The following is a 27,151-nucleotide window of genomic DNA, read 5'->3' on the forward strand; positions in this document are numbered from 1 at the left end:
GGTAGTCTGTGTGGGTGCACAATATATTCCTTGGCCTTGTATTTGGTCACTGCCCAGATTTGGCTGACGGGAAAAATCTACTGTTTGTGGACAGATCCTGCAGCATCCTGTTAGGTCTACAACATATGTCTGACTTCCCTTTGGCTTGTGTACCCAGCTGTAGAGGCAGACTGTAACCACTGAAAATTCTGTATCAGGTTCGATACTTTGCCCTGAGAGTCATTTACTTGTAGGACTGCTACTGCTACTACTGTCACTATGTGTTGATTGGGTTTCTCACAAAAAAGGCCTTACTGGGATATACCCGTGGGGCTTTCCTGATAAGGACACATAGTTCTGTTGCTTTCCTGCATGAGCCAATTTTGGATATTTTAGTTATGAATCTTGATGGGCTATCTGCACCATATTATGGTATTCTTCATCCAGTAATCATCTCGACAGGCTGTAGCTGCCATCAGGTATGTCCTGGATATGTTTGCCCACCAACTTTATTTCTAAGATGGCTAGAACTGCAACGTAGAGATATTATCCTTGGTGCGATCATACTTAAAGTGCTGCATTCATAGGTTGTAGTGGAATTGCACAGAGTGCAGAGAAGATTCATGAGGAAGAAATAGAAATGCATTGATATACAGATTAAGGAAGAATTGATAGGATGGTTATCTTTCCTCTTAAGAATGGGCGGCACGGTGGCACAGTCGTTAGCACTGCTGCCTCACAGCGCCAGAGACCTGGGTTCAATTCCTGCCTCAGGTGACTGACTGTTTGGAGTTTGCACGTTCTCCCTGTGTCTGCGTGGGTTTCCTCCGGGTGCTCCGGTTTCCTCCCACAGCCAAAGATGTGCATGTCAGGTGAATTGGCCATGCTAAATTGCCCGTAGTGTAGCTAAGGGGTAGATGTAGGGGTATGGGTGGGTTGCGCTTCGGCGGGGCGGTGTGGACTTGTTGGGCCGAAGGGCCTGTTTCCACACTGTAAGTAATCTAATCTAATAAGTGTGAATGTGACCTAATGCTGTTAAAATTGTGGAAGATTTTGATAAGAGTGGGTACACTATGGATGTTTCCTCTTGTATGGAGGACATAACTAAAGGTAGCCAATATAAGACAGTCACCAGAAAATCTAAAAGGTAATTTAGAAGAAGTGTCTTTACCCAAAGGGCAGTAAGAACAAGGAACCCACAACACAGAGAGTAGTTGAAATATACAGTGTGGATATACTTAAAAGGAAGCAAGATAAGCTTCTGATGGAGAAAGGAAAAGAAGGTTATGATGTTAAATGTAGATGAGTAGTGTTGGGAAAATGCCTCAAAAACTGCAGCATAGACTAGTTTAGCCAAATGGCCCATTTGCTATATATCCTATGAGTGACCCCTCTGTATGGGATTCTGATCCCAATGGACTTGACTCTGTTCTTTAAGAGCACAGGTCTAGAAAAAAGTTGGAGAAGAAGATGATTTTAAACAGGGGAAATGGACAGGATAAAGTATATAAAAGGGAAGGCATGTAATTGGGTGGCGTGCTGTGGTATGGAGAGTGAATATGTTATAAAAAAATGTAACTCTGACATCACGAGTCACATGCTATCGAGATGCTGAAGAGAGGCGAATGGAAGCATTGTCCTCGGGTTCTGAAGTCAATATTCCCTTTGTTAGAAGGGAAATAATTCCTGAGAGTTAAATGATATTTGTCCTTAGGGAAGAGAAAGAGAGAGATACCGCAGACTCAGTATAGGGACAGTATAGCATAGTAGAGTAGCCTGTACAATTGGATCCACTGGGCAGAAAAATAGAACAGTGTATGGTGACAATGATGGCAAATAAAGATTGTGGCAACTAAGGAGAATTTTGATATTATTGTGAATGGAAGTTTACAGATTGAGCTCCACAAAGACAGACATGTGGAAATATTCCAGCAGACCAGAGGAAAGAAATCAGAAGACTTCAACAAACTTGGAAAACTTGGCCTTCCTTTATGTTCATTCATGGGATGTGGATTGCTGAATAAACATTTCTGTCTGTCACTAATTACCCAGAGGATAATTCAGAGTCAATCACATTGCTACTGGTCTGGAGTCACATGTAGGCCAGACTAGGGATGGATGGCAGATTTCCTTCCCTAAAGAACATGAATGAAGCAGATGGGGTTTTTAAGGAAACTAACACTAGATTTGTTTTCCATATTTTTATTGAATTCAAGCTTAAACATTTGCCCAAGTCCTCAGAACTTTAATCTGGGATTCTGGATGACTATTCTAGTAACATTACCACAGTTGCAGCATCTTCCCAAGTCAGAGGTGTACTGGAACCCGAATTGGTAGCAAAGAACAAAGTTTACAGCCCAGGAACAGGCCCTTTGGCTCTCCAAGCCTGAGCTGATCCAAATCCACTGTCTAAACCTGTCGCCTAGTTCCTAAGCACCTGTATCCTTCTGCTCCCCACCTTCTCATGCATCTGTCCAAATGCACCTTAAATGAATCTACTGTGCCTGCCTCTACTTCCTCTGCTGGCAATGCATTCCAGATACCTACCACCCTCTGTGTAAAGTACTTTATGCATGTATCCTCCTTAAACTTTTCACCTCTCACCTTGAAAGCGTGACTTCTCATTGTTGAATCCCCACCCTAGGGAAAAGCTTCTCTATCTACACTGTCTATATACTTCATGATTTTGTAGATCTCAATCAGGTCCCCCCTCAATTTCCTTTTTTCTAAAGAAAACAATCCTAACCTACTCAACCTCTCTTCATAGCTAGCACCTTCCATACCAGGCAACATCCTGGTAAACCTTCTCTGCACCCTCTCCAAAGCGTCCACATCCTTTTGAATGTGGCAACCTGAACTGTGCACAGTATTCTAAATGTGGCTGAACCAACGTGTTGTACAATTTAAACGTGTTGTACCAACCTGCCAGCTCTTATACTCAATGCCGTCCAATGCTTGCCTTCATATCATAGGCCTTCTTGACCACTCTAACCACCTGTGCAGCCACTTTCAGGGTACACTGGACCTGATACTGCTATCATTTCAGTAGTTCAAAGAGATTGTGGTAACAGTAATGTTACTGGGGGCTAGAAATCCAGAGAAACAATCTAAGGATGTGAATTTGAATCACATGGCAGATAGTGAAATGTAATTTTAATAAAAATCTGAATTTTGTTTTAAAAGTGAACCTAATGGTGACCATGTAACTACTGTCGATTGTCATAAAAATCTATCTGGTTAACTAAATGTCCTTTAGGCAAAGAAACTGCCTCCCTTACTTTGTCTGATTGACATGTACCTCCAAACCCACAACAATGTCGTTGACTCTAAACTGCCCTGTGGGCAAATAGGGATGGATAATAAATGCTGGTCCCACCAGTGATGCTCACATCCTGTGGATGAATTTTTTAAAAAGTTTGAGGATACAGAAGGTGTGCAGAGGCTCAGAGGTGGAAGTTGTGGTCACAACAATTGCAGGAATACTGCATAGCATCAGGTTTGCATACCAAAAAGGATCATGTTAGTACATTTCCTGTATGCATTTGGGCCCATAGTTACTGATGTCTTCTTGAGACTGAGGTAGATAATGTTACTATTTATTTGAGTCCGTTTTCAAGGCATTTAATACATATTTTAGCGAGAAATGGAACCTCGTGGTGCAATTTAGTCAAAGGTCCTGGAAGCCTACATCTCAGGAAAATTGCAGATTGCAGCTGATGCTCTGGTCGGAGTGACATTGCATCTAACTGAAACAGAAGATCAAGTACTGATGGAAGAAGTTGAATTATTTAATAGTGAATTTCAGACTTTATGAGAAATTACAGGAAACTCTTGAAGCTCAAAAAGCAGATGAGGAATACATTATGACCAAATGATTGGTCAAAATACAGTCCAACTGATCATGAAAATATCACGAACAGAAGAAACACCTGCCCATAACAGGTGCTAGTGTTTGCTGACAGGATATGAAAACCCATGAGAGAAGAAATCTGGAGCGGAATTTATCGAGGGCATTCAGAAATTATCAAATGTAGAGCATAAGCATGACAGTACATATTGGGGACTAGGCATTTCAAAAATATGAAAGAATTTCATGTTAGTATGCAATTAATAGCCTAGGTATCGACAGAGCTATTGATGTTGAGTCTCTCAGATCAACCTTGACAGAACTGAAAAATGTGTTGCTGGAAAAGTGCAGCAGGTCAGGCACCATATGCCCGAAACGTCGATTCTCCTGCTCCTTTGATGCTGCCTGACCTGCTGCGCTTTTCCAGCAACATATTTTTCAGCTCTGATCTCTAGCGTCTGCAGTCCTCACTTTCTACAACCTTGACAGAAGTTGGGATTAGACTTAATTGATATCCAAGGGAAAGCACATGTGATACTAGTAGCTTACTATTCCATATGGATAGAGAATTCCACATTGCATACAACCTCAGTGAGTCAGTGAAAACATTTCAACAGATACTTTGCCTGAAACGATCTCACCTGGGAATGATCTGCGGTTCATGATAAGTTCAAGAAGTTAACAGCAGAATCAGGAATCAGTGAGAATAAAAGAATTCTCTATTTCATCTACAGGAAAATAGAGAAACATAAACAGTGATAAATCACTAAGGGCTAAAAGCAGTTTAGAATTTAGTGTTGTTAAATAATGGGCATTCACCAGATTTACTCGAGCAGAAGACACAAAAAACACTACTTCCCTTATTAAGTCAGACCAAAAATGATGTCTCAGGATCATAAAGTCTGAGAATACCTGCAATAGGAAGGACAAAAGATATAATTCTAGATACATAGAGCTATATCAATGACCTCACAAAATGGTACAAGGATTCCAGAAACCCTCATTCAGAGTGAGCAGTGACAAGTTCCACCTCTGACATTCAGACTTTGGACTGTTGGAGGGTAAATGGTGATAATGTAAATAGTTCAAAGAAATTGTTGAAATGTTAGAAAAAAAAGTAGGAAAACGCAGTATAATGGTGATGTACATGAAGCTGCAACTTTGACATTATTAGTTATGTGGCAGGGAGACTCTGAGAAGAGAGGAATGAAGTAATTGTACTAGGGACCTGTAGTCAATATTATGTATTTTATCATGGATTATGATTCTTTTATGAGTGGGAACAGTTTCTTACTAATTGTCCAGATTGATCATGATTTTGAAAACTTCTATTAAATCTCCTGTTGGCCTTCTCCTCTGCAAGTAAAACAGCCCTAATATCTCCAATCTCTGTTCTAAACTAAAGTCTCTGCTCCTTGTAACCATTCTCCGAACCTGCTCTGCTGTATGCTCACCTCCTTCCTAAACTATATATCTGTACACAGTACTCCAGCTGAGGTCCAATCAGTGTCTTATACTGTTTGAACAACCCCCCTCTTGTGGACACCATGCTCCCTGTCAAAATGAAGTTATGTTTTAAAAGGAGCTAATAGACTTCCTTGAGTTAATCAAAGAGTGAATATATTAGTCCCCACAGCCACACCCACAAGAAATAATAACAACACAGATACACACACATTCTAAGCATCACTTCGGTGTTGAGGAAATTAAGAGAAAGAATTTTGAAGGACTGAATATATTTGCACTTAGAAAGACAAATTAATCAGAGATAGTCAGTATGGATTTGATAAGGAAAGATTGTGTTTGGTAAATTTGATCAAAGTTTTTGAAAAAGTAACTCGGAGTGTTGACAAAGATAATGCATGTGATCTTGCCTACATGGACTTTAACATAGTCCCTCATGAAAGACTGGTCAAGCAAGTAAAAGCCCATGGGACCCAAGGCAAAGCAGCATGTTTGATGCAAAACTGGCTGTGAGGCAGGAAGCAGAGGTGGATGGTAGAGGAATGTTTCTGTAACTGGACGTCTGTTTCCAGTGAAATTCTGCAGGGCTCAGTGTTGGCCTTGCTATTTGTGGTGTACATGAAATAATTTGGAGTTAAATGTAAGGGGATGATTAAGAAGTTTGTGGATGACATGAACATCAGTAAGATTGAGGAGGATAGCCATAAAGTGCAAGAGGGTATTCACGATAAAGGTAAGGTCGAGGTATGAGTGGCTTTTGGATTGCTGGAAAATGAGACTGGGGAAGTGATAGGGAACAAAGAAATGGTGGAGGGACTGAGCTGAGGAGGCTGTGGGGACAGACTCCTTGTGTATATTGAAGGCTGAGACAAGTACAGTCTTATACAGTAAGAGGAATCAGGGGTTATGGGGACAGGGCAGGAAATGGGATGTGAGGAATATCAGATCAGCCAGGAATGGCAGAGCAGGCCCAAGAAGCTGAACTCCTATTCCTATTTTGTATGTCTAGAAGATTTACCAGGATGCTGCCTGGACTGGAGAGCCTGAACTCTGAGAAAAGATTGGACAGGCTGGGGTTTTTCCCCTTGGAGCAGTGAAGATTGAAAGGAGTTCTGATGGAGATAGGTAATGTAAATAGGAAAGCACTTTTTTCCTGTTAGTGAATGCGTCAGTAACAGGTGGCATCAATTTAGTCAGCTGAGAGGGGAGTTGAGGAGAATCTCTACCACCCAGACGGTGGTAGAGTCTAGGACATACTGCCTGAAAGGTGGTTAAGTCAGAAACTCTTGTACATTATGCATTGTTTAAATATTCACTTGTGTTGACATATGGAGAAGAGCTGGAAAATGTGGTTATTCATCTTTGTTACCAGCACAGACACTTCCTGCTGTGCAGTATACATTTATGAGTCCAATTAAGTCTAAGAAATAAATCTAAGAGAAAGGCGAACAAATATTTAAAGATGTGCTGCTCAGTGTCTAGATTGTTCATAATAGGTAGATAGTAGAATGTTTCAACTGTTACACCGGATGTTACTGAAGCATTGGCATTGGTGGCTGAACAGTCGATTTTGAGACTCTCGGCTTTGCAGTTTGAGTGAAATTCTTTTCTTGTGGTTAATTTCAACAGTGGCTAGCTGGCAGCACTCACAGTTAGTCAGAAACCTTTCACAGAATCACAGCAGCGTTATGGTGCAGAAGGAGGCAGTTCAACCCATAATGTCTGCATAGCTCTTCAAATGAGCGCCAATTCCTGGTGCCAATCTCCTGTTCTTTCCCCACATCCTTGCATCTTAAGTCTATTGAAATAGCCATCAAATGCCCCTCTTGAATGGCTCAGTTGAACTCACCTCCACCATATGTACAGTGAGTGCATTCCAATCCTAACTATACACTGAAAATAATTTTTCTCACATCACATTTGCTTGTTTTGCAAATCACTTTAAATCTATTCTGTCTTGATCTTGTTCCTTTTTTGATTGGGAATTGTTTCTCCCTATTCACTCTGTCCAGCCCGCTTATTATTTTGGATCTAACATTTATTAGATCTCCTCTTCTCTCCAAATGGAACAGTCCCAACCTCTGCAAGCTGTCCTCATCACTGAAGTTCCACATCACTGGGACCATTCTTGTGAGTCGCTTCTGCACTCTTTCCTATAATGTGGAGCCCACATCTGTTCACAGTACTCCAACTGAGGTCTGACAAGTGTCTTATACAAGTTCAACATCACCTTCTTGCTTTTGTATTCTGTGCCCCTATTTTTAAAAAGTCCAGAATGCAGTATGTTTTATTAACTGTTGTCTATCAACCTGTCTTGCCCCTTTCAATGATCTCTGCATATATGCACCCAGCTCCCTCTGCTCCTGCAGCCCCTTAATCAGAGAATCACTGAACATTGGGCCCATTATGTCTACACCAGCTCATTAGCTCGTGCCAATCTCCTTTTAATTTCCCCAAAACTGTACTTGCATCCAAATAATCATCTGATATTCTCTTGAATGTATCAGTTGAATTTGCCTCCACCGTACTTCTAGACAGTGCAGTCCATACCCAAACAACTCAGAGTGAAGAAGTTTTTCCTCAATCCACCCTTGCTTCTTTTGCAGATGACTTGAAATCTATGCCCCTCTTGTCTTTGTTCCTTTTACGAAGAAGAACAGTTTCTCCCTATCTACTATTTCCAGCCTGCTATTGATTTTGAAAACCTCTATCAAAGCTCCTATTAACCTTCTTCTCTCCAAGGAGAATAGACTAAACTTCTCCAATTTTGTCCTCATCACTGACTTTCCTCATCCCTGGAATCATTCTTGTTCACTTCTTCACCTTGTCCAACACGTTCAGACTTGTACCTCCTATTTTATATAATTTTTCAGTGTGCTTCCTACCAAAGGCATCAGCTCACACTTCTCTGCTTTGCACCTCACCTGTTACCGGTCCACCAACATGTCAATGTCCTTTTGGAGTTCTACACTATCTTCCTCAGTTTACAATTCTTCTCAAGTTTTCTGTTACCTGCAAACTTTGAAATTATACCCTGCCTATCAAAATAATTAAAAGACATCAGGAAAAGGAAGTGTCTCAATATTTACCTATGTGGAACTATGAACCTTTCTCCAGCCTGAAAACTTTGACAATTCTGTATCCATGTTGCTATTGTTTCTTTTATTCCATGGTTACAATTTTCCTCACAAGACTATTCGATGGCACTTTATCAGATACATAGAACATAGAATAATACAGCACAGAACAGGCCCTTCGGCCCACGATATTGTGCCGAACATTTGTCCTAGCTTAAGCACCTATCCATGTACCTGTCCAATTGCCGCTTAAAGGTCACCAATGATTCTGACTCTGCCACTCCCACAGGCAGCGCATTCCATGCCCCCACCACTCTCTGGGTAAAGAACCTACCCCTGACCTTCCACCCTTCACCTTAAATTTTTGTTCCCTTGTAACACTCTGTTGTACCCGGGGAAAAAGTCTCTGACTATCTGCTCTATCTATTCCCCTGATCATCTTATAAACCTCTATCAAGTCACCCCTCAACCTTTGCCGTTCCAATGAGAAAAGGCCTAGCACTCTCAGCCTATCCTCATACAACCTATTCTCCATTCCAGGCAACATCCTGGTAAATCTCCTCTGCACCCTCTCCAAAGCTTCCACATCTTTCCTAAAATGAGGCAACCAGAACTGCACACAGTACTCCAAATGTGGCCATACCAAGGTCCTGTACAGCTGCAACATCACCTCATGACTCTTGAATTCAATCCCTCTGCTAATGAACGCTATACATTCTGGAACATTCTGGAGTCGCTCTTGCACTCTGGAGGTCCATGTGTATCAAAAGTGTTACCCTCATTGAATCTTTCTGTTCCCTCCTTAAGAAAAACTCCAGCAGGTTATTCAAGCATAATTTTCCTTTCATATATCCACATTGACTCTTCCTAGTCAATCCATCTTTTTCCATGTGACTACTAATGCTCCCAAATAATTGTTTCTAGATGCTTCCTCAACACTCATGGAGAACTGGATCTATCTCTGTCTTGAAAACATTAAGTGTTTTGGCCCCAGTTATTTTCTATGGCAGAACTTTTCACAGGCTCAGTCTCTGGGTGAATAAATAATTGTGGAAATCAGCAAAGATGTAAAGCTAATTGAGACAGTTTTGAATATGAAAGTGTAAATATATACCCTCCCATAAACCCCAACACAAACACCAGGTAAAGGAAACAGGAATATAGATTTCACTGAGGGACTCACTTTGAAAAAAGTTATGGAAACAGCCTTTAGGTTCAACTCATCTGCGTTGACCAGAAATCTCAATCTGACCTAGTGCCATTTGCCAGTATTTGGCCCAAATCCCTGTAAACCTTTCCTTTTCATATACCCATCCAGATGTCTTTTAAATGTTGTAATTGTACCAGCCTCCACCACTTCTTCTGGCAGCTCATTCCATACATGTACCACCCTTTGTGTGAAAAGGTTAAATCTGAGGTCTTTCTTAAATGTTTCCCCTCTCACCTTAAACTTTTTGCCATCAAGCTTTGGACTTCAGCACCCTAGGAAAAAGACATGGGCTATTCACTCTATCATTCCCCCTCAATAAGGTCATTCCTCTTTCTCTAACGCTCCAGGGAAAATAGCCCCAGTCTGTTCAGCTTCTCCCTATAGCTCAAACCCTCCAGTCCTGGCAACATCCTTGTAAATTTTTTCTGCACCTTTTCAAGTTTTATAATATCTTTCCTACAGAAGGGCAACCAGAATTGTATACAGTGTTCCAAAAGTGTCCTCACCAATGTCCCGCTGCAACATAATATCCCAACTCCTGATGCTCTGACCAATAAAGCAAATGTACCAAATGCCTTCTTTGCTCCCCTTCCTATCTACAACTCCATTTTAAAGGAACCAATCACCTGCACTCCAAGGTCTTTTTGTTCAGCAACACTCCCAGGCCCACCCATTAACTGTCTATGATTCCCATGCACAAAGCCATGCCAACTATCCATAATTAATCCTTGTCTTTCCAAATACACTTAAATCCTATCCCTCAGAAACTCTTCCAACAACTTATCCATCTCTGATGTAAGACTCGCACATCTGTAGGTCCCTGGCTTTTCCTTACAGCCTTTCTTAAACAATGGCACCATGTTAACCAACCCCCCCATCTTCTGGTTCCTCACTCATGGCTATCAATGAGATAAATCTTTCAGCAAGGGACCAAGCAATCTCTTCCCTGGTTTCCCACAGAGTTGTGGGAGGCACCTGCTCAGGTACCAGGGATTTAACTTTGTGTTTTAAGACCTTTAAGTTCCTCTTCTGTAATATGAACTCTTTTGAAGATATCACTGTTTACTTCCCCAAGTTCCCTAGCTTCCATGTCCTTCTCCACAGTAAATACTGACAATTAATATCTCAATCTCCTGTGGTTCCACATGTAGATGGCCATTTTGACCTTAATTATCTCCCTAGTTACTCTTTTACCTTTAATATATTTATAGAATCTCTTTGGATTCTCCTTATCTCTGTTTGCCAAAACTATGTCATGTCCCTTCCTGCCCTCTCGATTTCCCTCTTCCATGCAACCTGATCCCAGCTGTCTATACCTGATGTATGCCTCCTTTTTCTTGACTAGAGCATCAATTTCTCTAGTCATGCAGTATACCCTGCATCTACCAACCTTGCCCTTGACAGTAATAGGAAAATACTGTCTCTGAACTCTCTCTATCTCATTCTTAAAGGCCTCCCACCTCCCAACTTCCCTTTAACTGTGAGTAATCCATCCCAATCATTTTTGGAAGTTCCTGTCTAATACCAACAAAAGTGGTCTTACTCCAATTTAGAACTTTTTGATCAATTCTAACCTTTTCCACATTAATTTTAAAACTAATAGATAGAGTAGACAGTCAGAAACTTTTTCCCCGGGTACAACAGAGTGTTACAAGGGGACATAAATTTAAGGTGAAGGGTGGAAGGTATAGGGGAGATGTCAGGGGTGGGTTCTTCACCCAGAGAGTGGTGGGGGCATGGAATGCGCTGCCCGTGGGAGTGGTAGAGTCAGATTCATTGGCGACCTTTAAGCGGCATTTGGATAGGTACATGGATGGGTGCTTAATCTAGGATAGAAGTTCGGCACAACATCGTGGGCCGAAGGGCCTGTTCTGTGCTGTATTGTTCTATGTTCTATGTTCTATGTTCTATAATAGAATTCTGGTCACTTGCCCCAAAGTGCATTCCCACTGATACCTCAATCACTTTATTTATTTCCTGATTTATTTCCCAACAGAAGGTCAGGTATTGTGGCTTCTTTAGTAGGCACATCCACATATTAAATAAGAAAATTTTAACAAATGCTTAACAAATTCCTCCCCATCCAAGCCTTTAACACTGACAGTCCCAGTCTATGTTTGGAAAGTTAAATTCCCCTACAATTACAACCCTATTTTTCTTACAGATATCTGAAATCTTAAACATTTGCTTCTCAGTTTCCTGCTGACTATTGGGGTGGTCATACCTTCCTTGTTTTTAAGTTTCACCCATATAACTTCACCGGATGATCTCCCAGGAGTATCTTCCCTAAATAGAGCTGTAATGTTCTCCCTAACAAAAAATGCAACTCCGCCTCCTCTCTTGCCCCCCCCCCCCCCCTTTCCATCCATCCTATAGCATCTATATTCTGGAACAGCCAGTCCTGTGCATTCCTGAGCCAAGTTTCCACAATAGCTATTATATCGCAGTCCCATGTTCCCAACTATGTCCTGAGTTCATCTGCTTTATCTGTCAGGCACCTTGCATTGAAGCAAATGAATTTAATTTATCATTTTACCTTGTTCTCTGCCAAGCTGTTGTCTACCTTGACTATTTGACTTGGCTGCCCTTACCTATTGTACCAGCCTCAGGCTTTTCTCTTGTCTCAATTGTTAGTTTAATTTAATGCAAAATGTTAAGGTGTGGAATGTTCAGATGGCTGAGGATCTCCAATCACTAGACATGTACAGTTGTCTCAGGGGTCTTTTGGAAACACAATTGTTCAGGAAGTAGAGACACAGTCCCCCAGACACTCCTCACAAGAACAACACAATTAGTGTTTCAGGTTTCACACTGAATATGCAAATAAAGATTGTTTTTCAAAAACAGGAGAGCTGACTGGGAAGCTTCTTTTCTTCAGGCTGAAAACCAAATGCAACTTTCTCACAAAGCTAGCTCTCGGGCAGTCATAAAATCCCCAGCAAACAAGACCAACGATCAGCTGAAACTGCTTTCCAAAAAATGCCCTGTTATAGAACATAGAACATAGAACAGTACAGCACAGAACAGGCCCTTCAGCCCACGATGTTGTGCCGACCACTGATCCTCATGTATGCACCCTCAAATTTCTGTGACCATATGCATGTCCAGCAGTCTCTTAAATGTCCCCAATGACCTTGCTTCCACAACTGCTGCTGGCAACACATTCCATGCTCTCTCAACTCTCTGTGTAAAGAACCTGTCTCTGACATCCCCTCTATACTTCCCTCCAACCAGCTTAAAACTATGACCCCTCGTGTTAGTCATTTCTGCCCTGGGAAATAGTCTCTGGCTATCGACTCTATCTATGTCTCTCATTATCTTGTATACCTCAATTAGGTCCCCTCTCCTCCTCCTTTTCTCCAATGAAAAAAGTCCGAGCTCAGTCAACCTCTCTTCATAAGATAAGCCCTCTAGTCCAGGCAGCATCCTGGTAAACCTCCTCTGAGCCCTCTCCAAAGCATCCACATCTTTTCCTATAATAGGGTGACCAGAACTGGACGCAGTATTCCAAGGGCGGTCTAACCAAAGTTTTATAGAGCTGCAACAAGATCTCACGACTCTTATAAAAGGTTTCAATATCCAAACTGACTTTTTTTTTTAAATTCCAGACAGCCGTAGAACTAATTACTCTCTGACTGTAACTGGAAATAAATCCAATTTCCACAATCCTTCTAAAGTCCTCAAGAAAAGATATGAAGCCTTGGGCAGCACAGTGGCACAGTGGTTAGCACTGCTGCCTCACAGCGCCAGAGACCCGGGTTCAATTCCCGCCTCAGGCGTTCTCCCTGTGTCTGCGTGGGTTTCCTCCGGGTGCTCTGGTTTCCTCCCACAGTCCAAAGATGTGCAGGTCAGGTGAATTGGCCATGCTAAATTGCCCGTAGTGTTAGGTAAGGGGTAGATGTAGGGGTATGGGTGGGTTGCGCTTCGGCGGGGCGGTGTGGACTTGTTGGGCCGAAGGGCCTGTTTCCATACTGTAAGTAATCTAATCTAATCTAATCTAATAATAATGGCAATTACATGAAGTACGTCCAATGCCAATCCAAAGAAGTGGATCAGTCAGACATGAACTATTCTGTCATACCTTCATAATGTAATTATAAATAATTATTTATTTATTATGCTTGAACAATGGTTATCTCAGTACATAAAGATTTTTTAAATCTATATACAGAAAAGCCAGAACTACTGGCAGAACAGAAGCCTTCAAGACTACAAACAGAGATTGCTACTACCATCACTTCTGCCTCCACTGCTGGTGCTGTCATGCCAATCACTGCTGCCAGTGATACTGTATCTACTTCCATCACCACTGCATCCACATGGTCCATTACTTCCAGCTCTGCCACTCGTGCCATGTTCACTAACATTATTGATCCCTCTGCTATTACCAGCCTACCCAACTGTATCAATGTCACACCTAGCACAGACTCCATACTCGTCAATATCACAACTTCTCCCACCCCTACAACCAGCAGCATCACTTTGAACATTCCCAAGAACACATCTGCTGACACTACTCTTACCACTGCTGTCACCACCACCAACTCTGCTACTCCTATCAAAGTCACACCTACCACCCTTGCCACCACCAGACCTACCAATACTTTGACTGTGGCTGTTACACCCACAATCATGACACCTACCACCTCTGGGTATTCTGCAGGGCCTTATCCTGTGAAAAGCACACATGATAAACTAGTACAACTGTCCATCTCCACACCAGTAGTTGTGGCACAGCAGGAGGACGAAGCATTCGCTGGAACTTCTGGATGGCCACGAAGGCGTTGGCGTGTACCAGTGAGTGATGTAAACACAGCATCACAGCAGGATCTTCTGGCCCTGATGTTCCATGATAAATTCTCCAGGGTACAGCAGGTGGAAAATATGAATGTTGGAGGCCTGTTCCGTGACATACAGTCTGCCATGGCAGAAATGCAGTCCTCCTTCCATAGTGATTTACACAATGTACACGGATGTATGCAGGCAGACATTGTAGATCTGGAATCCAAAATTCAGACTGGGTTTACTGGATTGCAGTGTGTCTTGCAGAGTGGCATAGCTGAACATCTAACAGCTGTGAGGACTGGATTAGGCAACATCCAGGATGTTCTTTACAGAGGTTTGTCAGATATAAGGGAGACAGTTCACAATGGCCTAACCCAGGGAGACTCAAGCATTCAAAAAGTACACACAACAGTGCTAGAGGGTTTAACTCAGATCAGTGAGGAAGCTGACTCTGTAGTCAGCCTTCTCACTGAAGTAGTGGACAATCAAAGCTCTGCACAGTTCAACAGGACTGAAGCCTTTGAAATACCAGGTGACTTAAGGGAACAAGAAGTGAACCCAGAAACTAATGAGGATGTAGCTTCCATTGAACCTGGGTTCATCAAATGTTCTTCAGGTAGACCAGCCCATACTACCTCTGCCAGAAACATTGCAATAACAAAAGAACCATTGGTATCCACGCGAAGAAGTTTACGAAAGAAAAAGTGGAAGGGTAGAAAATATAAATAGTAACTGCACATTGTTTAATAAATTACATTTTTCACAAAGCTTTGACTTACATTCATTATTTAGTTATATTTTTGTGTGTATTAGAATTGTTGAAAGATGGGTCAGATTGAACCAAGTGTAATATCTCAGACTTGTTTTACACCTTTAGAATTTAGAATGTTTTATTTGTTCATAGCAATTAGTTTTGAATGGTTTGAAATGTTTCCACTGGGTTGATGTCGTTTGACGTGTAGTTGAGTAAATTGTCTCTGGTTTCTCACAGTAATGTTGCTGTTGGAAAAATCTGAAATGATACTGCCCGATGGCAATGTTGTACAAGAGAATCACTGCAGTTAGTTTGCAACCATTTTCAGGGCATGTAGAAAAGACAGCTCATCCAGAGATGTTGGAAAATCGATGTCAAGTATGTGAAAAGTAAGCTTGATAACTCAGAGCCATTGTGGCTCACCCCACTGAGTTCATTCTGACTCCCTAAAGATTAGTCCAATCAGTTTCATTCCCTGTTCTGCCCCTGAAAGTTTACTTCCTTGAAGCAGTCATCTAATTTCCTTTTGAACTCTGAATAGTACGTTAATATGACCCATGATACTACCTGAAACCATCTCAGACTTAATTGGGAAATCATTGACCATGTGTTGCTGGAAAAGTGCAACAGTCAGGCAGCATCCAAGGAACAGGAAAATCGACGTTTCGGGCATGAGCCCTTCAGGAATTCCTGAAGAAGGGCTGATGCCCGAAACGTTGATTCTCCTGTTCCTTGGATGCTGCCTGACTGTTGCACTTTTCCAGCAACACATTTTCAGCTCTGATCTCCAGCATCTGCAGTCCTCACTTTCTCCCCTCCTAAACACCCCAACCCTGCCAAATACTGTCCCCCTCCTAAATACCCCTAACCCAGGCAGATACTGTCCTTCTCCTAAATACTCCAACCCTGCCAAATACTGTCCCCCTCCTAAACACTCCAACCCTGCCAAATACTGTCCCCCTCCTAAACACTCCAACCCTGCCAAATACTGTCCCCCTCCTAAATACTCCAACCCTGCCAGATACTGTCCTTCTCTTAAACACTCCAACCCTGCCAAATACTGTCCCCCTCCTAAATACTCCAACCCTGCCAGATACTGTCCTTCTCTTAAACACTCCAACCCTGCCAAATACTGTCCCCCTTCCTGAAGAAGGGCTCATGCCCGAAACATCGATTCTCCTGTTCCTTGGATGCTGCCTGACCTGCTGCACTTTTCCAGCAACACATTTTCAGCTCTGATCTCCAGCATCTGCAGTCCTCACTTTCTCCTAAATCATTGACCATGTTTTGCTACTATTCTGTAGTAAGCTGTCCAGGGAGGTGGCACATCACGAGTTAAGCCTCCAAGAAGAGGAAGTTTTGTGAGTCTTTATCCATGTCTGATCAAAAGTTCACCATAAACAAAAACAGGTTATGAATCTAAGTTTGTAATTTTGGCGCTATACCTGTCCCTGAGATGAGCTATTGATTTACGTACCTATGCCATCACTAGGACTTCCAATTTCTACGTCTAATTCTAACTCTTCTCAGATCACCCGCTGCTAAAACCTTCCTCCATTCTTTTGTTTCCTTCAGATTTATTATTCCAGTCCATTCCTGTCTGACATTCACACTCTAACTTCTGCAAAGTTGAGATCATTTAAACTCAATCGTCTTTGTCCTTATTTAAACTAAGTTATGTTAAGCACTCCCCTTCTACCTGCTGACCTGTTGGCTCCATGTTGAGCAATACTTTAAATGGAAAATTCTCATGCTTTTCAAATCATTGTTATGCTCTGACCCTCAGTAATCTCCTTCAGTTCCACAACTCTCCAAGATATGATGCAGAGCTGGGCTGAGGAGTGGCAGATGGAGTTCAACCCTGCCAAGTGTAAGGTTGTCCATTTTGGAAGAACAAATAAGAATGCGGAATACAGGGTTAATGGTAGGGTTCTTGGTCAGGTGGAGGAACAGAGGGATCTTGGGGTCTATGTACATAGATCTTTGAAGGTTGCCACTCAGGTGGATAGAGTTTGTAAGAAGGCCTATGGAGTATTATCGTTCATTAGCAGAGGGATTGAATTCAAGAGTCGTGAGGTGATGTTGCAGCTGTACAGGACTTTGGTTAGGCCACATTTGGAGTACTGTGTGCAGTTCTGGTCGCCACACTTTAGGAAAGATGTGGAAGCTTTGGAGAGGGTGCAGAGAAGATTTACCAGGATGTTGCCTGGAATGGAGAGTAGGTCGTACGAGGATAGGTTGAGAGTTCTCGGCCTTTTCTCGTTGGAACGGCGAAGGAGGAGGGGTGACTTGATAGAGGTTTATAAGATGATCAGAGGAATAGATAGAGTAGACAGTCAGAAACTTTTTCCCCGGGTACAACAGAGTGTTACAAGGGGACATAAATTTAAGGTGAAGGGTGGAAGGTATAGGGGAGATGTCAGGGGTGGGTTCTTTACCCAGAGAGTGGTGGGGGCATGGAATGCGCTGCCCGAGGGAGTGGTAGAGTCAGATTCATTGGCGACCTTTAAGCGGCATTTGGATAGGTACATGGATGGGTGCTTAATCTAGGATAGAAGTTCGGCACAACATCGTGGGCCGAAGGGCCTGTTCTGTGCTGTATTGTTCTATGTTCTATGTTCTATGTTCTATCTCTGACTGTAATCGTTCTGCCACTAGTGGAATTCTCTTCTTAAACCTCTCTTTCTTTGAGAGACCCCTTATAATCTCTTTGACTAAGCAATTGGTTATCTGAGCTAATATTAACTTACATCTGATTTTCACTGTGAAGTGCGTTGTTATATTTTATCATGTTAAAATATTGATATAAATACTAATTACTGCTGTAGTCTTTAATCCCTGTTGTTGTGCTGTTGACAATTATCTTCCAAAGGTTACATCTGTGGATTTTCATAGATCTAACAGTGTGGAAGATTTACATTTTCCCTTAAATATGTGTTCAGCATTTTGAACAAATATTTGCAATATTAGCCACTTTTGTTGAAAGCCTGATCCCAAAGTGCAATATTTTCTGAAGAAATCATCTGAAAAAAAATGTCAGCTGTGACTTTTAAACACCTTGCCTAAAAGGAAATGTTTAGTTCTTGGCTTGAACCAAGACTAGTTTTATTTTTTGTGAACTTATGCCTTCTAATTCAGAAATCCCATTCTTTTAAACTGAACAAATTGTTTATAGTAATTTGGTTGGATAGAACAACACGCGCTGTTGAAAAAAAGATGATTCTTTTTCAAAGCTTTGTTAGTTGCACTTACCAGGACAATATTCTTGTACAATATAAATGTTGTTTTCTCTTTTAAGGGAATTTATTGCCAATTGTCCTGATGAGCACAGGATAGAAAAGCTTTGGCAAAAATTTATTTTTTCAGCAATATTCCAATTTGTTTAAACCTGAAGTACTTGCAGCTTTCAGCTTTTGGACCATTTTCCTTTCTTGGTTTTACAGTGAATTGTCAATCTGTCTTACACTGTGCCCCAGTTCCTTTCTCATCAGGCAGGGGAGTGAACTAGGCAACCATGCACCCAATGGCTGCTTGGCACTAATGAAGTTAATCAATTGTAACCCCGTACCATGTTATACCATGTCAGAAATCACACAACACCAGCTTATTGTCCAACAGGTTTATTTGAAATCACAGGCTTTTGGAGCACTGCCCTTTCATCAGGCAATGAAAGCTTGTGATTTCAACTGAATCTGGTGTCTTATGATTTCTGATTTTGTCCACCCCAGTCCAACCCCAGCACCTCCACGTTATGTTCTACCATAAACAGGTTGTTTCCCATCATATGGGTCATAATTTATCGCATTTCATTTACATTGTTCTTTTTCAAGCAACTATTGAATTCCAGTCCAAAATAATGAATAAAAACTGCTTTTGCAATGATGTGTTGCAGAATATTACTGATTAGAACATAGAACATTACAGAGCAGTACAGGCCCATTGACTGTTGACGTTGTGCTGACCTGTGCAACCAATCTGAAGCCTACACTATTCCATTTTCATCCATGTTTATCATCCATGTTTTTACCATGTTTATCCAATGACCATTTAAATGCCCATAAAGTTGGCGTGTCTGCTACTGTTGCAGGCAGGGTGTTCCATGCCCCCACTACTCTCTGAGTAAAGAAACTATCTTTGACATCTGTCCTATACCTATCACCCCTCAATTTAAAGCTATGTCCCCTCATGCTAGCCATCACCATCTGAGGAAAAAGGCTCTCACTGTCCACACTATCTAACCCTCTGATTATCTTGTATATCTGAATTAAGTCACCTCTCAACCTCCTTCTCTCTAATGAAAACAGGCTCAAGTCCAAGGCAACATCCTAGTAAATCACTGAATGCTTTCCAGAGCGTTCCCATAATGCGGTGAACCAGAACTGTATGCAATACTCCAAGTGCGATCACACCAGAGTTTTCTACAGCTGACGCATGACCTTGGCTCCAAAACTCAATCCCTTTACCAATAAAAGCTAACATACCAAAGGCCTTGTTAATAACCCTGTCAACCTGGGTGGCAACTTTCAGGGATCTATGTACATGGACACCAAGAATACTCTGCTCATCTACACTGCCAAGAATCTTAACATTAGCCCAGTAGTCTTTATTCCTGTTGTTGCCTCCAAAGTGAATCACCTCACACTTTTCCACATTAAATTCCATTTTCCACCTCTCAGCCCAGCACTGCAGCTTATCTATGTCCCTCTGTAACCTGTAACATCTTTCTGCACTATCCACAAATTTACTAATCCTTGCTTCTACACCCTCATCCAGGTTATTTATAAAAATGACAAACAGCAGTGGCCCCAAAACAGACCCTTTCAGTTCATCACTAGTGACTGAACTCCAGGTTGAACATTTCCCATCAACCACCACTCTCTGTCTTCTTTCAGCTAGTCAATTTCTGATCTGAATCACCCTCAATTCCAATTTTTGTGTAATAGTCTACCATGGGAACTTTATCAAATGCCTTACTGAAGTCCATATACACCACATCAACCACTTTACCCTCATCCACCTGTTTGGTCACCATCTCAAAGAACTCAATAAGATTTGTGAGGCATGACCTTCCCTTCACAAAACCATGTTGGTTATCCCTAATCAACTTATTCCTTTCTAGATGATTATAAATCCTATCTCTTATAACCTTTTCCAACACTTTACCCACAACTAAAGTAAGGCTTCTTGAACAAGGGGACAACATGTACTACCCTTCAGTTTTCTGGCACTATTCCTGTAGACAATAATGACAATCCTCTCCCTGGCTTCCCAGAGAATGCTCGGACAAATCCCATCTGGCCCAAGGGACCTATCTATTCTCACACTTTCCAGAATTGCTAACACCTTCTCCTTGTGAACCTCAATCCCATCTAGTCTAGTAGCCTATGTCTCCATATTCTCCTCGATAATGTTTTTTTCCCAGTGTGAATATGTACAAAATGTATTCATTTAGTGCTTTCCCATCTCCATGGATTCCACGCACACCTTCCCATTACTATCCTTGATTGACCCTAATCTTACTCTTGTCATTCTTTTATTCCTGATATACCTATACAAAGCTTTAGGGTTTTCCTTGATCCTACCTGCCAATGTCTTCTCCTGTCCCCTCCTGTTGTTTCGTAATTCCCTCTTTAGGTCTTTCCTGGCTAACTTGTAATTCTCACAAGAGATTCAACTTCTTTAGTTAACCATGGCTCCCTCACTCAGCCACTTCCTCCCTGCCTGACAGGTACATACTTATCAAGGACACACAGTAGCTGGTTCCTTGAACAAGCTCTACATTGCAATTGTGCCCATCCCCTGCAGTTTCCTTCCCCATCCTATGCATCCTAAATCTTGCCTAATTGCATCATAATTACCTTTCCCCCAGCTATAACTCTTGCCTTGTGGTATATACCTATCCTTTTCCATTGCTAAAGTATGGTCACGATCGCCAAAGTGCTCGCCTACCTCCAAATCTAACACCTGGCCGGGTTCATTACCCAGTACCAATCCAATGTGGCCTCATCCCTTGTTGGCCTGTCTACATACTGTGTCAGGAAACCACTCTGCAGACATTGGACAAAAACTGACCTATCTAAAGTGCTCAAACTATAGTATTTCCAGTCAATATTTGGAAAGTTACAGTCCCCCATAACAACTACCCTATTACTCTTGCTCCTATCCAGAATTATCTTTGCTATCCTTTCCTCTATGACTCTGGAACTATTTGGAGGCCTATAAAAAACTGCCAACAGGGTGACCTCCTTTCCTGTTTCTAACCTCAGCCCATTCTACCACAGTAGATGAGTCCTCAAATATCCTTTCTGCCACCATAATACTGCCACTAGCCACTTTGCTAAGAATAGTCTCCTGACCACCCTTGACTTATATTTAAATGTTACCCTCCTCTTCTGGTCTCTCCAATCACTGGAAACAATCCACAATTATTTTCCTTATCACAATCTTCACCTTGTGGAAGTCATTTCATATCATGTGTTTAAACAGCAGACCATGAGAGCAGGTTCCCATTAAACCCATCAAACAGGGCATTTTCCATTAATTATTAAACTTATTTTCTGATTCTGTTACCTGGCTAGGTTCTGTCCACTTTATCCAAGCTGTCCTTAATTCCATTAATGTTAATCTCAATTGACAGCCTTCCATGTCGGGCCCTATCAAATGACTTGTGCGTGGCTGAGTAAATTGGTTTAAAATGCTCTTCAGCAAAAATCTAGCGTTGTGCTCAGGCCAGTATAAGCATACAGGCTGAGGTGTTCTAGTGTCATCAGAGAGATAGCAGGGGAAGACTTTATTGTTGGAGTGGCCATGCCAGTTATAGAGCTGAAAATGTGTTGCTGGAAAAGCGCAGCAGGTCAGGCAGCATCCAATGAACAGGAGAATCGAGGTTTTAGGCATGAGCCTTTCTTCAGGATTCCCGAAGAAGGGCTCATATCCAAAACGTTGATTCTCCTGTTCCTTGGACGCTGCCTAACCTGCTGCGCTTTTCCAGCAACACATTTTCAGCTCTGATCTCCAGCATCTGCAGTTCTCACTTTCTCCATGCCAGTTATAGAGTCATACAGCACAGAAACAAACTTCAGCCCAACCAGACAATACCAAACCAAACCACCTGCCTGCTCCCGGTCCATATCCCTCCAAACTTTCCTGTTCATGTACTTATCCAAATGACTTTTAAATGTTGTAACTGTACCCCCATTTCATCACTTCCTCAGGAAGTTCATTCCACATACGAAACACTCTCTGTGTAAAAGATTTCCCCCTCATGTCTTTTTTAAATCCCTCTCCTCTCGTCATAAAATGTGTCCCCCAATCTTGAAATCCCTCATCCTGGGGAAAAGCCAACTACCATTAATTCTACCTATACCTGTCGTTATTTTATAAACTTCTCTAAAGTCGCCTCTCAACTTTTTAGGCTGCATGTGAAAAAAGTCCCAGCCTATCCAGATTATTTTTCTTTATAACTCAAGCCCTCCATACCCAGCAATATCCTGCTAAATCTCTTGTGAACCCTCTCCAGCTTAATATCCTTTCTGTAACATGGTGACCTGAACTGGACAAAGTAATCCAAAAGAGGCCTCACCAACTAACTCCTTATAATATTAGCATTTTAATTTATAAAAACTTTTTTTTTAAAAGTATGGCCTTCTATTTTCTTCAAAAAGGCAGCAATATTCCAACTTTTCCCTTGTTCCAGTTACGTTTTATAATTACGTGTAAACAAAATTTTACATTGAAATCATTTTGGGGAGAGATGAGAAATAAACCAGGATAAAACAAAAAAAGCCAGTGTCTTTGAACTTAAACCCACAACTATTTACTGTCCTGAATGGGTTTGTTTTTCTCTTTGTAGAAAAGTTTACTGAATTGATAGAAGAATATCAGGTAATTACTTTTTCTCAAACTTTGCTGTTAAATAATTTGCTATACCCCCACCTGTCCTTTCATTAGATTGCAACTTTGATGATTTTTTTAAAAAATTATATACATGACTGATGGTTTCAGTTCTATGTTTTAATGTTTTTGAAGAGCATCACAGAAGCTTTTCTCACCAAAATTTCAAATGATAAATATTTTGAAATCAACATTATATTTCCCGCTTGGGAAGCATCACAGTGGATGTTTAAGCAGTTGAATGAATTCACCCAGAAGTGTAACCGTGTTGAATTGTCCTTGTTTGGGGTTCAGCATTTCAATTTTACTGTCACACAAACAAACTTCATCCAACAGCCATCAGAAATTCAGGCTACATAAAAACATGAACCCACGCTCAGAAGTAGGTGTTTCTCACATCACACTCAGATGGAAGTTTAGGCTATAGGAATTTAATTATTGCAAGAGGTCCCAGCGATCTACCTTGTAATCTCCTCTGATTGAACTGAAAACCTTATTTAGCTCCCAGTCTGAAGTGCAATTCTTGCCACTGACAACAAAGGATTTTTTTTTTAAAAAGCAACAAATGCGAAAGAAATGCTATTCAGCTATTTTAAAACAGCAAACGTTTCTACTAACATTGCAGAGTCAAACATTAAGCATTCTTCTGGTGATATTTAAAAATACAATTAAAAACTGGGCTGTACTTTTCAGCCCAGTTACTAATTAAAGAATACATTGCTTTAATCCGCATGATCAAAATATATTAAAAGGTCTATAAAAAAAACAAGCTAACTCCATGATTGAGTTATTCATTTGTCCAAGTAATAGCTCCCAAAACTCGTTGGTGCAAGCAGTCATTTTTTTAAAAAAATTCACATATTTAACAACTGTTTGGGCTGAGGGATTTCCCTCCAACAGATTTACATTATCCATTTTGGGAACACCGAATTCTAATAAACCATGACTGGCTTCGAAAGACCATTCCAGAAAGACTGGAAATACTAATGTTCCCACTGCTGGGAGATTACCAGCAGGATGACAGATTCAGTTGGCGAGTGGGGTGAGGAGGAGTGTGCTGGGTTATGAGCCCAGCAGAGTCTGGGACTGCTTAGACAGAACATAGGGACATTCAGCACAGGAAGACTCCAGAAACCATGGAAAAGAAATCTGTGAGTAAAGCACAGCGCCGAGGGCAAATAAAACACTATGGGAACCAGAAGACAGTGAATGGAATTGAAGTACTCAGCACAGCAGGATGTGACAGTCAAACACTGCCTATTTAAATCTGGTATTGTGCAATGAGAAAGGTTCAATGAAACGTTTGTTGTAAAAGAACCTTTAAGGGACTGTGAGCATCGCATGAATGAAGTTGGCTGTGGTGGTTTGCTAAAATACACCAGAAGGTTTGATGGTAGATGGGCAAAGGCAGCTTTCCAAAAAAAAGGCAAAAGTACCCAACACGGAAAGTGAAAGAATTGTGGCTAATAAAAGCAAGCTAAGGACAGGATGCAGCTTATAAAGTCGCTGAAAATTTGTAAACCTGAGGATGCAGAGAATTTTAGAATCCAGCACAGTAAGGTCAAGAAATGATAAAGAACAAATAGATTAAGCATGGGAATGAGTGGAGAGAAAACATTAATCTCCTCTACAGGTATGTGATATTAAAGAGACTAGCAAAGACAAGTGCTGTAAGAGAAACAGAGAAATGGCACAGATTAGTTTGTGTCTGTTTTCATGGGAAGGATTCTCACTGAAACAACTAAGATCCAAAGAAGGAACTGGAAGAAATTAGTATGAGCAAATGTGGCGTACCAGAAAAGTTAATCAGTGTAGAGGGCGACATATCCCAGAGCCCAATGACTTTCCCCTTAGAGTCTTGAGAGAGATAGTGACAGAGATAGAGGATGTCATTACTATCAGCTTTCAAACTTCGATTTCATCTACAATGGTGCCTGCAGATCGGAACTCCTTTGGTTAAGAGAGGAAAGAACAGAGAAAACAGGGAAAGACAGACCTGTTAATCTGATCTCAGGTGTGGGCAAGTACTAGAATCAATGAATAAAGGATAAGGTTAATGGAAATCAAGAAAACGAAATGATTGGACTGAGACAGAAGGGGAAATCATGATATGTTTTTGATGATGTTACTAGCAGACCTTTACAACAGTTCTCCAAGGCTTTTGAGAGAGAACTCAGCACCTCCAGACATGGAGATTCTGCCACAGAGAAGTGGGAAACCTTGCGGGATACCATGCACTACACATCCCTGGCTGTCTTTGGGAAGAAGACCTGCAAGAGACACGACTGGCTTGAGGCTAAGGCAATCGAGATGACCACTGTCATTGAAGTCAAGCGTGTTGCCCTAGCTGAGTACAAGGGGTCAGCTCGCAGGAAGAATCTCCAGATTCTCAGGAACAAGGCTCAGCAGACTGCCAGGCATTCACCTAATGAGTACCAGACACTGCTGAGCAAGGAAATTCAGATGGCTGCTATAATGGGGAACATTAGGGGAATGTATAAAGGCATCAAGAAGGCACTAGGACCAGCTCAGAGCAAGACAGTCCCCTCACCCCCCCAATCCTTTACTGGGGAAGTAATCACAGATAAAGGCCAGCAGATGGAGAGGTGGGTTGAACACTACTCTGATCTCTATCCCAGAGAGCAGACTGTGTCCACTTCAGCACTTGATGTCATCACTTTCTTGCTGACCATGGAGAAGCTAGACACAGAGCCATCAGTAGAAGAGCTCAGCAAGGCCATTGACAGCCTGGACAGCCTAGATAAGGCCCCGGCTAGCGACGGGGTTCCTCCTGATCTGATCGAGTGCTGCAAGGCTAGCTTCCTGCTCCCATTGCATGAAGTCCTCTGTCAGGGCTGGCAAGAAGGATGTTGTGAGACACCTCTAGACCAGGTAGTAGCTTGAACTAGGGCATCCTGCTTCAGAGTTAAGGACATCACCAGTTCATCACGAGGACCTCTACCTTCTTCAGCTGCTTCACCAACGACCTTTCCTCCATCTTTGTTAGAGATTGCACAATGTTCAGCACCATTCACAACTCCTCAAATGCTGAAACAGTCCGTGTCCACATGTAAGCAGACCTGGACAGTAACCAGGCTTGGGTTGATAGTCAGTTCACATACAGGCTGCTCTCAAAACCAGTGATGTGGTAAAGATCAGATTTGATTTTGTTTTGATGGTGGATGAGAGGTAACTAATGGTCAGGACACCTGAGATAACCTCCTCCTCCTCTCTATTAGACTCGTGCCATAAGCCCATCTGAAATAGGAACAGGAGTAGGCTGTTCGGCCCCTTGGAGCCTGCTTCCCCATTCAGGAGGATCACGGCTATTCCAGCACTCCTCACGTCCACTTTCCTGCCCTTCTCCCCACCCACCACTCCCGATTCCTCACCTGAACAAGAATCTCTCCTTCTCAGCCTTCAATATACACAAGGTCTCTACCCCCACACCTCTCTGGTGGCAAGGGGTTCCATAGCCTCACACCCCTCTGTACACGGCAATCTGTTCCTGGCCAGTTAGTTTGGAGCCACTTATAGAGAATGTCGAGGGTAGTTCTAATCTGAGGGAGGTCTAATGTGCTCACTTTTGAGAAATTGTGTTACTGTCTTAATCTCTTTCTCAGTGTGTTGTAATTGTTCTTGCCCAACACAGAGAAGCTACCAGGAAGAGGATGAAGACAGTGAAACGGACAATGAGAATGAGGTGGCTGGACCATCAAAGACCTAATGTACGTTTCAACTGAGAAACAAGCTTAGGAAGGGCCAGCTGTAGGGATAATCTTCAATGGTTTCCTCCTGTTACAAAGATTTGTATTTTAGTTTGCAGTGGAAGATTGCAGGCACATCAGTTTGTGCTCTGGGTTCCTGCCCTTTCTTCCCACGGCAACCCCCCCCCCCCCCCCCCCCAAACCACCAGCTTGGCCCCTAGCAGAGACACAGCCCGATAAGGGCTGGAGCCCAGAGGCTGTGTACCTGGTGCTGTGCAAGTGTCAGCCCTCTGCAATACGTGAGGCAGGGTGATGAGTGAAGTCAGTCAGCTTTACAGGGAAACACAGGACTGGCTTACCACACTCAGAAACAGGGGCTGCTGTGTCAACACTTGTTAACACGTGCACTGCCTCATGAACAGAATGGACCGATCT

At 42.0% G+C, this 27,151-nt stretch overlaps 1 protein-coding gene across 1 annotated transcript in view; it reads left to right on the plus strand.

The window, feature by feature from the left end:
- Nucleotides 1-26,736, plus strand: part of LOC140455097 (uncharacterized) — a 66,131-nt gene extending 39,395 nt beyond the window's left edge. Inside the window, exons 7-10 of the mRNA XM_072549759.1 lie at nucleotides 13,749-15,074; nucleotides 22,969-23,000; nucleotides 25,158-25,901; nucleotides 26,662-26,736. Of these exons, the coding sequence (XP_072405860.1) occupies nucleotides 13,749-15,074; nucleotides 22,969-23,000; nucleotides 25,158-25,901; nucleotides 26,662-26,736 (2,177 nt within the window). The remainder of the gene's footprint in view (nucleotides 1-13,748; nucleotides 15,075-22,968; nucleotides 23,001-25,157; nucleotides 25,902-26,661) is intronic.
- Nucleotides 26,737-27,151: the final 415 nt, after the last annotated feature.

This window comes from Chiloscyllium punctatum, chromosome 30, assembly GCF_047496795.1.
Source record: "Chiloscyllium punctatum isolate Juve2018m chromosome 30, sChiPun1.3, whole genome shotgun sequence".
Classification (NCBI taxonomy): Eukaryota; Metazoa; Chordata; class Chondrichthyes; order Orectolobiformes; family Hemiscylliidae; genus Chiloscyllium; species Chiloscyllium punctatum.